Raw genomic sequence first — 11,851 nt, 5'->3', positions numbered from 1 at the left:
TTCTGTATGGTGTGAAGAACGGTGGTTCGTTGTTTTTTTTTTGATATTCTAGGTGCAAACTATGATTTCGATTGCTGAAATCCCCACAGACGGCGCCAAATTGTTTGACTCAAAAGTTATCAGATACTTTTTAAGTGAGAACAATCAAAATGAATCAAGGATCAATTGCAATCGAAGATAATAAGACCTAGATATGTATTATGTTTGTTATAGCTTCCAATAGATTGGATATTCAAGAGAGAGAGGTAGAGAGAGAGGTAGAGAGAGAGTGCTTGTTCAATAAAAAATCCTCCCCCTTTACAACATCGGGATCCTCCTTTATATAATAGGAGACCCTCCTTAAAATAATAAAATAATACAGAGATTGGCCGCGTTCCTTCGAGAGAGACGACGGAACCGATGATACACTTCACGCCGACATTCTTAGGTCGTGCCCTCACTTCAGTTAGCGTATATTCGTTGGTCGTTCCTACCAACGTGGAGACGTAATGGGCAGAATTTGACCCTATACAGCAAACAGAATAAAGTTAAACAAAAACTGTAAATTCAAGCCATTTCGAGAGATTGACGCAAAAAACAATTACAAATAAGCTACACTTTCATCGTCATTCCATATCCAATGTTTGCCACTAATTCTACTACGAATAAAAAATAAAAAAGCTTAACATATTCCTACTTATTACTGCGATACAACATCTATAATGCATGTGAATCATAAAGGAAACTTCACTAATTCAGTCCGTTTGGACGTAGCAATAGAGATGAAGCCATCAAAATATGAAGCAGAAGATTAAAAAATGTTAGTATTTTGTATTCAAAACCAGAAAAATCAGAAGACGTTAGTTTAAGATAACAAAAAACAGAAAATTCCGAGCTCACTAGTTTCTTGTGTGTCCTTAAGGAATTTAATCCCCTCACAGTTGCCCAAGGTTTCTGATTGATTCATTCCAGGATAGTACGGAATAACTATTCTGTGATAGCAGCACTTCAAATCACAGAACTTCGGCGAATTCAAATGGCGGAGCAAATCACACAAAAATACTTACGTTTTTGCTTTGAAAATAATGCAGAATGCAAAATGCTTACAATTATTCATATAATATGCAACTTACTTACAGCTAATTTACAACTTTTATACAATATTAATGCAAAAAAATACAACTACAACAAAATACAACTTAAATATAATTTTGTACAACTATAACACAATTTTAATACAATTCTAATACTTATATACAACGTTCATACAATATTCCTACAAAATAAATACTACTATAACAACATACAACTTAAATATAATTTTAATATAATTTTTATACAACCATAATACAATTTTGCTACATGTGTTGCCATGTTGAATCTTCTAACATACTAGCGAAGTACCAGAGACAGTACATTGGGATACTCATTAATACTTATTTGTATACAATTGGTAAATTGTATTTGCCCATCTAAGGAACATCCCTTCCAATTGAATATTTTTATTCATCTTACCATTTAATAACTCATAATCAGATCTTAGTAACTAACTATTTTCAACTTGACAATTTAAAATAGACTTTTCAAGTGATTAAATTTAAATATTATTTAATGGATGAAAATGGAAAATTTTTTAATCCCGATTCGTGTCGTAACATTATTTTAAATCCATTCAATTTGAATTGGTATTTTCTCCTTTTCTTTATTTTCATATAAAATTGTTCTCTGGACTTTTTATCAATATGAGGTGATCGTAACACAATATATAAGACTCGTGATTCAGGCAAAATAATTGGAACAAGGGTATTGAACTTCTTAATTGCATTATTGAGTAAAAATAAATTTTCTAACATTTGACTACGTACCATTGAACTTTCTTTCGGCTTAAGAAGGCTGCGGTGAGAGTGAGAATCACTTCGGAACTCTAGGGGAATGGGCGTTTTAGAATCATCCTGGCGTCGAGCTATTTTTACGCAGGACCTCCCCTACAGTATCGTCACAGCAGTGGAGTTTAACCATCAAGTTTGGGATGGATTGGTGTGGTTCCTCTATGCCTAGGACACCAGAATATCGAACCATGAACGAAGAAAGGCATGAGAAAAAAGTATATTGGCTAGTGATTGTGAGGCCCCAATTCTTGACTGGAGGGGACACCAAAGGCCTCTGCCCCTTTTAAGTTAAAACTTGATTAGGGAGGGTAATAAAATTTTACATGCAGTATATGAAAGTAAAAATTTCATTTTTCAATGGCTTGGCAAACGTTGGCTATTTTTTAATTACTAGTCCGAAAACTGACTAGCCCATACTTTTTTCATAATAAAAAAAGATTACAACCCCAATTGAACAAATTTCAAATGCAGAGCCACTATTTCAGTTTTCACCCGTGTAGCCAATAAATTTTTTGCAACAAATTTTTATACATCTTTATATGTTATTATACATTCTTGAGCCAAGGATCTACCGAAAACAACCTCTCTAACTTCTCAAGGTAGGGGTAAAGTCTGCATACACATTATTTTTCCAGACCTCACTTGTGGAATTACACTGAATTGTTGTTGTATATATTATTATACAATATTACACACTTATTATAAAATAATTTATTAACTTTGTATAAAAGTGTATAATAGTTTGAAAGAGGTGTTTATACAAAATTATATAGTGATACAAGATTATACAAAAAAAAAAATGAGCTTCTTCTCCTACTAATTACCTTCAACTCATGAAACTCTATTCAAAATGGGTCAAAAGCATCAATCACCAAATAAATCCAAAATTTAGAATGAGCTTTACTCAAATAATTTCATCGATATTAGTCAACACTCGTTTGATTTCCTTTTATAAATTCTTAGTTCTTTAATACAAATTTTCAAAGAAATTCCAAATTTACCTTACGAAACTCCATTCCAAAAGGGTTAAATACGAAAAATTTTATTTTGTGTCTCATACAACTGATACTAGTTGTATGAGGTTTCTTTTCTGTCTCACATTTTATGGATCCAAAAGTATAAGATTGAGGTCCACAAATTTGTGAGACAAAAACACTAACTAATGTCGCAACACAATAAAAGTTGTCGTGAAATACATATGTTATCAAGGTGCTCTCGTCAAATCGGAACTTTTACATTCCTATGCCACATAGGAAACCTTATTACCCTCAATGTTTAAGGTTTGACTTAATTACATTTAGTATACCAAATTACCAATTCTATACCATAATTAATTAAGGGTATAATTAATTATACTTTTTTACTCCTTAATTAAAGGAATCTGTACTTCTCCATTCTCTAAATTGGGCTACTGATTTCCGGGCGTCGGTTTCGCACATTCATATTGTAGATTTTTTTTTCTCAAATCTGCACTTTTGACTTAACGGTGGTGTGTTGTTTTTTTAGAGAATACCATAAATATACAAAATGCAGTATAGAATGAGACTTAAAAGATGAAGAGACAAAAGCCTTTAGCGAAAAAAAAAAGAGACAAAAGCCGTATACGCTGAATGCAAATTATAAGTCATATTTGGCGAATGCGATTTTGGTCACCGTTCAAGTTTTACGACGAAGTTTCTGGTCTGGGTTCTGTTGATGTTTGGCTAGCAGAACGATACTCCCCTATACATGCCTTATCAATATTGTACGAAGTTTATTTTTACTTCTGTTTTACTTTTTCTATTTCTAATCTAAGTTTCTTGATTTCGCACACTTCATACACACATTTGATACAGCAAAAATATGAAGTAGTTACAGTTGGACTGATCAGAATTTGAAATAAATAAAAGAGATTTTTATATTCCTATGCCACATATATTTCAAATTCTATGGAAGTCTGATTTTACGGTAATATCTATAAAATTCCTACATTTATCTACAAATAAACTACACATCAGTTTTAGGATGTATAAAGCAATATTATTTTCATAATTATCTACAAAATTACAACATTTATACTACAATTAAACTATAATCTATGTTGAAAAAATGTTGACTACAAAATTTTTCTCTTCATCTATAAATTTTCTACAAATATACTACGAATCAGTTTAAGTATGTATAAAGCAGTATTATTTGTAAGGGTATCTACATAATTACTACGTTTATACTACAATTAAACTACAATCTATGTTGAAAATCTACAATTTTTCTTCAATTTATCTACTATTTTTGTACTATTTTTCTACAATTTCTGCAATATACGTCTTCTTCTTCTTCTTCTTTGAGTTTCATCTGAAATTCAGTCAAAACCAAGTCTAATCTTCACCAAAGCCCCTCAAAATTGAGATATAAACTCCAAACCATATTCCCAATTATTTTCAACAACACCCAATCCAAACAAATAATGATTTTTGAAAACCCAAATTTGAATTCAAAGCTTTCAAGCTTTTTAATGGCTGTCAATGGTGGAATCGCTGCTCTCTTCTTTGTATTACTGAAATTTGGACATAATTGCGTTTGATGTAGAAGAACTGTAGAAGATTTAGTCGTTTTTGATTTGTGAATTGTAGAAGAATAATCAATTCGTTTTTGAATTGTAGAAGAATAATCAATTCGTTTTTGAATTATAGAAGAATTTTAATGCTACAATGATTCCTTATTTAATGAAATATCTGGAAGAATATTTACTTCCATAATTGTAGCGCGCCTAAATAGGAATATCTGGAAGAATATTTAGTTCCAGATTTGTAGCGCACCTAATTAGGAAGGAATCAGATCCTAATAATTGATATTTAATGAATGGTATAATATTTGTAGAATAACCGTTAACATGACGGGTAAATATAAAACTATGCTCATTTTTTGTAATAAGTCCCAATTCATAATATAGTTAAGGAGGGCGGGTCTAAGTTGATGCCGCGTAATTGTAAGCAATGGTGCTCTCCCACTTCTCTTCTTTTGATATTCCGAAACCTTTGCATTTTACAACGCCCCTTTCTTCTCTCCCCATTACCCTTCGTCAAAAATGCTCATTTTCCATGTTCCATTTTTTCCTCTTTTTGGAAACCCTTTTCCAAAAATAGCAACCTTCAAGTCTCAAAACCAGGTTCAATTTCAAGAATATTAAAAATAAAAATTAAAACAGGTACGTCTTAGCTGAACAATTTTCTTTTACCCTTTTCCCATTTCAGAAAGTTTGTTAATTTTTTCAAAATGTTCATATTGCATTATATGTTTGTGGAGTTAAGAAAAAAGATTGTGTCTTTATCAATTGTTAGCTGACTTCTTGTCTCAATATTTCTTGTAACTGTTATATCTTTTGATGGTCTATTATAAATTCTTTTTGTTTGTTGAGCTGTGTAATTATTGATCAATTTGTGGGTAATGTGTTTTTAGGTATGCATAGTTGCTTTTAAGAAAGGGCTTACATTGTGTTGTCAATATTGAATAATATTTTTAAAGAATCTGATTGACCAAATTTCTAGTAAATAACCTTTTGTTTCTGGTTGTTCAGTTGGTACTTCGTGTGGTGGTTGAAGCGTTGGAATCGAAAAGCTATTTATATACAATACCCTTTTGGATTGAGTTTGTAGATAGACTAAATTATTTGGCATCACGAGCACATAGTAGAAGTTTCAAGAAGCTCTTGGACCATTGGTGTTATGAATTTTGTTAAACGTTTGAGAAGTAACGGCCAAACTATTAGAGAAGACCATGACTAGTGAGACTTGTGGAATTTCAGGCCAAGAAGTTGGCAATGTTGTTCCGCGTGATGAAAATTGTGATGACAGGCGTAGGCATAATGTGTCCGTGCAAACAGGCGAAGAGTTTTCAGAGGAGTTTCTTAGAAAAAGTGTGACACCAAGAAAAGCAAACATAATAAGAGATACAGAACAAAATCAGCCAGCTAGAGGTGTTTCTAATCTATCTCAAGATTGCCGTCTTGTCTCTAAGGAACTTCATGACCTCCTTGGGATAAAGAGAAGAGATTCTGACTGCAGTACAGAAATTTCGGATTATTCTCCTAGGTTAGCATATGCACCGGAAGTTGAAAAGAACACTTATTTTGATTCGACAAGCAGATGTAACGGGGAATTTAGTGTTAGTGTACGACAACCTTCTCGGTTCTCAGATGAGAGGAATAGAGATATATTAGAGTCCCCTCATGCACCGGAAGGTGAAAAGAACACTTATTTGGAGAGTTGTGCCAATGGAAAGATGAGATTGCTGTGCAGCTATGGTGGTAGGATTTTACCAAGGCCGAATGATGGGAAGCTTAGATATGTGGGTGGGGAGACGAGAATTATATCAATTAGGAAGAACTTAACTTTTAATGAGCTTGTGAAAAAGACAACAGCGATTTGTAATCAACCTCATACAATTAAGTATCAGCTTCCTGAAGAAGATCTTGATGCACTAGTATCCGTGTCATCTGATGAGGATCTTCAGCACATGATCGAGGAATATCACGACTTGGGAAAAAGTTCTCAAAGGCTACGGTTATTTATTGTGCCTTGTGCTGATTCTGAGGGGCCTTGTTCCTTTGAAGCAATGGCATTACAGCAAAGTGAAGCTGATTATCAGTACGTCGTTGCAGTAAATGGAATGTTTGAGCCAGGTCATCGTAGAAGCTCTAGCAGGGATACATTTGGAAATGCACTGGACTACAGTCCAATTTGCCAAAGAGATTCCCCAACTTATCTCCCATTTGATAACCGTAATGGAAGTAATTCAATGAATGTGAAGTTTCTGCTCCGAAATCCCAATTCTTCTTATGTTAATAACATATCTCAGGTTCCCTCTACTTCATATGTTCAGTCGTCTCCTTTATCTCCAGCAACATTTCAGATCAAGGATCCTAACCGTTCCCATGTCTTTTTATATGATAATGTTGCCAGTCTTGACGTTCCTGATGCCGGTAGTCCATATACCATAGACGAACCACTATATGAAACTTCCTATCATGTTGATACCACAGGCTACTATTATAATTGTCCCCTTGATACCACTCCAAGGACAAATTACCCTAGCAAACAATCTGTGTCTTCTGCGCAGTTTGGTCAAACAGAGTTGGATTCTAAGAGGCTAATGTCAAACAAAATGGCAATGCATTTAGAAAAGTTTAACTCTTCTCAAGTATCTGATATTCAAGCTACAACGGCTTTCAGCATGCATCGTGATTACACTGAATCACGATCAGCTGAAAGGCCCAATGTATCCGCAGAAGAATCAATCAGCCCGTCCCCTTCAGATTTTCTACCTGAAAAATCTCCATCTCTTGCAATGTCTAGCTCATCACAAGAGTGGTCAATGAAAGAGAATGAGGTGAGAGATGATAATCACCGAATCACCAAGAAGGAGAATCAACCATATATAGAAGCAAGAGAACGCAACAGAGAGTATCTAGATCCTCCTTCCAACAAGTGCAGTAGAAGCTCTGAGGTTAATACAAGCAACGTACCAACTGTTAACGCCATGGAACACAAGTTGAAATTGCCAAAAATTCTATGCTACCCGGAGTCAGCATCAGATCCCCAAATACTAGGGGAAAGACACACTTCCCCAAATACTATGAGCAATGTAACAGACTCCTACAGATTTTATAAGCCACAGCCTTCCACATTAAAGGATAGTACTGGCCTCCAAAACATGCACTCTGTGCCATTTTCATCCGAGGAATCTAGTTTTTATTTGGATTGGAGAAATCCCCTTACCAGTGATATATCACTTCCAAATTCAGCTACAGATGTCGCTTACATTCATGAGGTCTCTTTCCATCGGAAACTTGCGGATGGTCCTTCTCATAAAACTATGGAAAAGGGAAATGCTGATGTTATTTCAGAAATTGCTGTTATTGTGGAAGATGTAACTGATAGTGTGCCTCCTGATATCCCCTTATCTTCAACAGTAATCCCACATGTGCAAGATGAACCTAGTGATGGGATTCCATCTGCTGAAGAAGAAACTGATGCCGAGAGTGTTGTTGAAGAATCTGATTATGTAATAATTTCTTTCTTGAGTCACTGGCATCAGGTCTCATTTGGTTTTGTGGAAATAAACTTGACTATTTCATGAATCTGTAGGATGTCAAAATTGGTTCTAACGGAAAGGAAGAATCTGTCTCTGATGCTGCCATCATTGAAAAAGAAGCCGGGATCTATGGCTTGCAGGTACAGAACTAATTCTGTTAAAGAATAAAAACTAATATTTGATTATGATATATAGTGAATGCTACCTTTTTCCCTATCTCTTCTTGCTAATTTATGATGCTTCCTGAGCCACGGAGTCTGATTTCTTATAGATGGGGCTGATCCTTTCGAGAATTCTGAAAGTGTCTTTCCTTTTGATAGACGGTTAACATATGCGCTTAATTTCTCAACAAAATTTAATGTTTGAGCTGTTTGTGGTGATAAATTGTTACGTGTATAACGGAATTAATGAAAATTTGAACTTTCAATTTACATTGCTTTCCTTATTAAGATTTTACATCACTTATAGAGAGGATTTTTCTGAATTTGTACTAAAATCAGCGAGTTACTACTCGTAGATCATAAGAAATAGTGATCTTGAAGAGCTACAAGAATTGGGATCTGGAACATATGGAACAGTATATCATGGGAAGTGGAGGGGAACAGATGTTGCTATCAAGAGAATAAAACAAAGTTGTTTTGCCGGGAGTTCATCTGAGCAAGAACGACTGGTACGCCTCGATTTAACTTCAGAGAGTCAATTTTGCATTTAGATATGGATGGAAATATAATGTTCCTTTGTCATGCAAAGAAAACTTACTCAGAAAGAAATCAACCATATGTTTCTGATAATCATCTGTTGGTAAATGTCTAATTACTGTGTTTTACAGATCAAAGAATTTTGGAGAGAGGCTAGGATCCTCTCCAAGCTTCACCATCCAAATATAGTGGCTCTCTACGGGGTGGTTCCAGATGGACCTGGTGGAACGGTGGCTACAGTTACTGAATACATGATCAATGGATCGTTAAGGCATGTCCTGGCTAGGAAGGATCGGTGAGTTTGCTGCTTCTCATTTCCACTTATTCGTAGTTTCAACTATTCTTGCCAATGACACTAGTCACATTCAGTGATTTTGACCCATGGAATTACTCAGTTCTTGCAGAGCCCTTGATCGGCGGAAAAAACTTATGCTTGCATTAGATGCTGCTTTTGGTATGGAGTACCTGCATTTGAAAAATATTGTTCATTTCGATTTGAAATGTGAAAACTTGCTAGTCAACTTGGGAGATCCACAACGCCCTGTGTGCAAGGTAAATTTCAAACGTGTCTCTTCTGATTATGAAATACCAGGATCCTCTCAAGTGTTGCTTTATCTGGCGTATAGCCCGTAGCCAGCAAATTGAATTTTAAGTTCTGAAAGATGTAAATTTGGTTCGTGTCTATTTCGATGTGTTAAGATGATTTGGTTAGCAGTGTCCCTTTTAAACATGTAACCAGACACTTAAATATTTCAGGTTGGTGATTTTGGATTATCTCGGATTAAGAGAAATACCCTTGTTTCGGGTGGTGTTAGAGGAACACTTCCATGGATGGCGCCAGAGCTATTAAATGGAAACAGCAGTCGGGTTTCAGAAAAGGTAAGATCTTTTTTCTGTATGCTTAACTTCAAACTAGACCATTAAGAACTTTTATATCCCAGATATGAAGAAATGCTATTTATCTGCTTGGCAGGTTGACGTGTTTTCGTTTGGCATCACAATGTGGGAGATCTTGACAGGAGAGGAGCCTTATGCAAACCTGCATTGTGGCGCTATTATCGGTAAGCTTCTAATTTAGTACCTAATTATGGAATTTTAAGAATAGACTTGCAGTTGCCTTTCGATGATAAAGCACGTATTTACACTGTCAATAACAGCAGAGTTACATTCTTAACAACTTGGTTTAGCCTTCCATAAGCTGATGATTATAGAAGAAATTCCGCTGCTGTCATGCTTACCGTATAACATATAAGTAATTTGGAACTTCATAAAATCTATTCGTAGTTTCCTGGGATGTGTTCAAAATTGTTAATGGATTTAGTGGCAAGACCAATAAGAGGACAGTTCTTTTGAATTTCTGAAATGTAGCTCCCTGCCCTTTCACTAAAAGTAGTACACCCTCTATCTCAATTTGGCTCTATTACAACTTGGGAATTAAAAAATAGTTTCCATTTATCACTATAAACATTTGTGCTTTATGGTATATTTATGTAGTTTCTGAATATGTAAATGGAATCAATGCCTTAATTTTCACAAGAATTTAGATGCATTGACCTTGCGCCTCCATTCTTTTTGCGACAGAGGGAGTATTTTGTCCTTTCTTATGTTTTTGCATTGTAAGACACAATTCATCGCACATGGAGATATACGTATAGTATGTTTTTCTTTGCTGCATGACAATTTGAGACTCTCTGGACAAGCTTGAGATTGAAGTAATTTTATAATTTGTGGATGAAGGTGGGATTGTAAATAACACACTCAGACCTCCCGTCCCACAACGTTGTGATTCTGAGTGGAGAAAATTGATGGAAGAGTGCTGGTCACCTGATCCAGAAGCAAGACCATCATTTACACAGATAACAAACAGATTGCGCGCCATGTCACAAGCGCTCCAGCCAAAGACTCGATTAAGGACATGAGATTGTACATCCATGCCAGTGTAAAGAATAGTTTAAATGAAAAGATAGTAATCGTCCATTCTGTTAAAACAATAAGTTTCCCCGTGTAAAGACATGAGATTATACATCCCATGCCAGTGTGAAGAATAGTTTAAATGGAAAAAAGAATAGTAATTGTCCATTCTGTTAAAACAATCAGCTTCCCTGTGTGTAAATGATGAAGAATACATCATGTTGAGCATTGGATGCATAAATGATATACGAGATTAGTTCTCCAATTTACTTCACTTTCCCCTCTTTATTACTGTTTTTGTGCAAATTTCACCTTCTTTAGTTCTGTTCAAGTCACTGGATATTATACTATGAAATATTTATGGCTTTGTTTTTATCAACACTTATTGGTTTCAGACATTCGTGTGAAATCATGTTTTTCCATGTATTCCTACCGAAAATGCTTGCTCATAATTTTAAGTCCTTTCTCTGGGCTTGGATGATGAGGATGAGGTAAGAAGGGAAATTGTGGGATTCTATGCATGCTTTAATAAAGAGGGGGTGAGTAGGTGTAACAGCCCGTGATGCGTTTTAACGCCGTGCAAGCCTAGGCCTAAAGCGGACAATATCACTAGTGGGGGCTGGGCTGTTATAGTAGGAGACGGAAGTTGAGAGGAATAGTGTTAAATCAAATAGGAGAAGATAAAAGGGAGTAGTTGGAGAGAGCGATTAAGGAAATAAGGCCTCGAGACAGGATGACTTCACCTTACTTTCTTCGAACAATAGATTGGAGTACGGTCGAAGGAATTAACCATTGCTGCATTACAGGAGACCGGAGAATTTGAGAAGCCTCAGTGCATCCTTCATTGTCATCATACTGAAAAAGGAGCGAGGGACGAACATCAATCAGATAATCTCTAAGGTGCTTTCTAGTAGACTAAAAAAGGTGTTGGACGAGATATTGCCTAGCTCTCAGGAGCGTTCATGGAAGGAAGGCAAATTCGCAAACAAAGTGGTCGACTTGAGAAGGAAGCAAGGAGAGCCAGGGATCTTACCTGAAGAATCATCTCTTTCTGGTTGTTTAGTACCTATCCAGGTACACTCGCATCATAGTCCCAATATTTTCTTGAAGTATCTATGAGCACTTGTACTTTAATCATTTAATCATTTCAAGTCTTTGCCTATGCGAAGAGCAACGACGAAGATATGCTCATTTTGTGGCACTGGCTGTGATTTTAGATCGTCAATCATATGTTTTTCGTTGATACTTCTCCCAGATGTTTTCATTCCTCTGCTGTTCCTGCAAATGGCGATTTGCGTTGAG

At 35.5% G+C, this 11,851-nt stretch overlaps 1 protein-coding gene across 1 annotated transcript; it reads left to right on the top strand.

Annotated features, from left to right (window-relative positions):
* The first annotated feature begins 4,823 nt into the window (after positions 1-4,823).
* LOC109209942 lies at positions 4,824-10,823 on the top strand. The gene is made up of 9 exons (XM_019373306.1): positions 4,824-5,055; positions 5,425-7,910; positions 7,994-8,080; positions 8,458-8,610; positions 8,770-8,933; positions 9,034-9,190; positions 9,395-9,517; positions 9,612-9,699; positions 10,376-10,823. The coding sequence occupies exons 2-9, from the start codon at positions 5,625-5,627 to the stop codon at positions 10,555-10,557; spliced, it is 3,240 nt and encodes a 1,079-aa protein (XP_019228851.1). The 5' UTR covers positions 4,824-5,055; positions 5,425-5,624; the 3' UTR covers positions 10,558-10,823.
* Positions 10,824-11,851: the final 1,028 nt, after the last annotated feature.

Source organism: Nicotiana attenuata, unplaced genomic scaffold, assembly GCF_001879085.1.
Source record: "Nicotiana attenuata strain UT unplaced genomic scaffold, NIATTr2, whole genome shotgun sequence".
Lineage (NCBI taxonomy): Eukaryota > Viridiplantae > Streptophyta > Magnoliopsida > Solanales > Solanaceae > Nicotiana > Nicotiana attenuata.
Note: the sequence above shows the minus strand (reverse complement) of the source record. Positions and strands in the feature narration are given on the sequence as shown.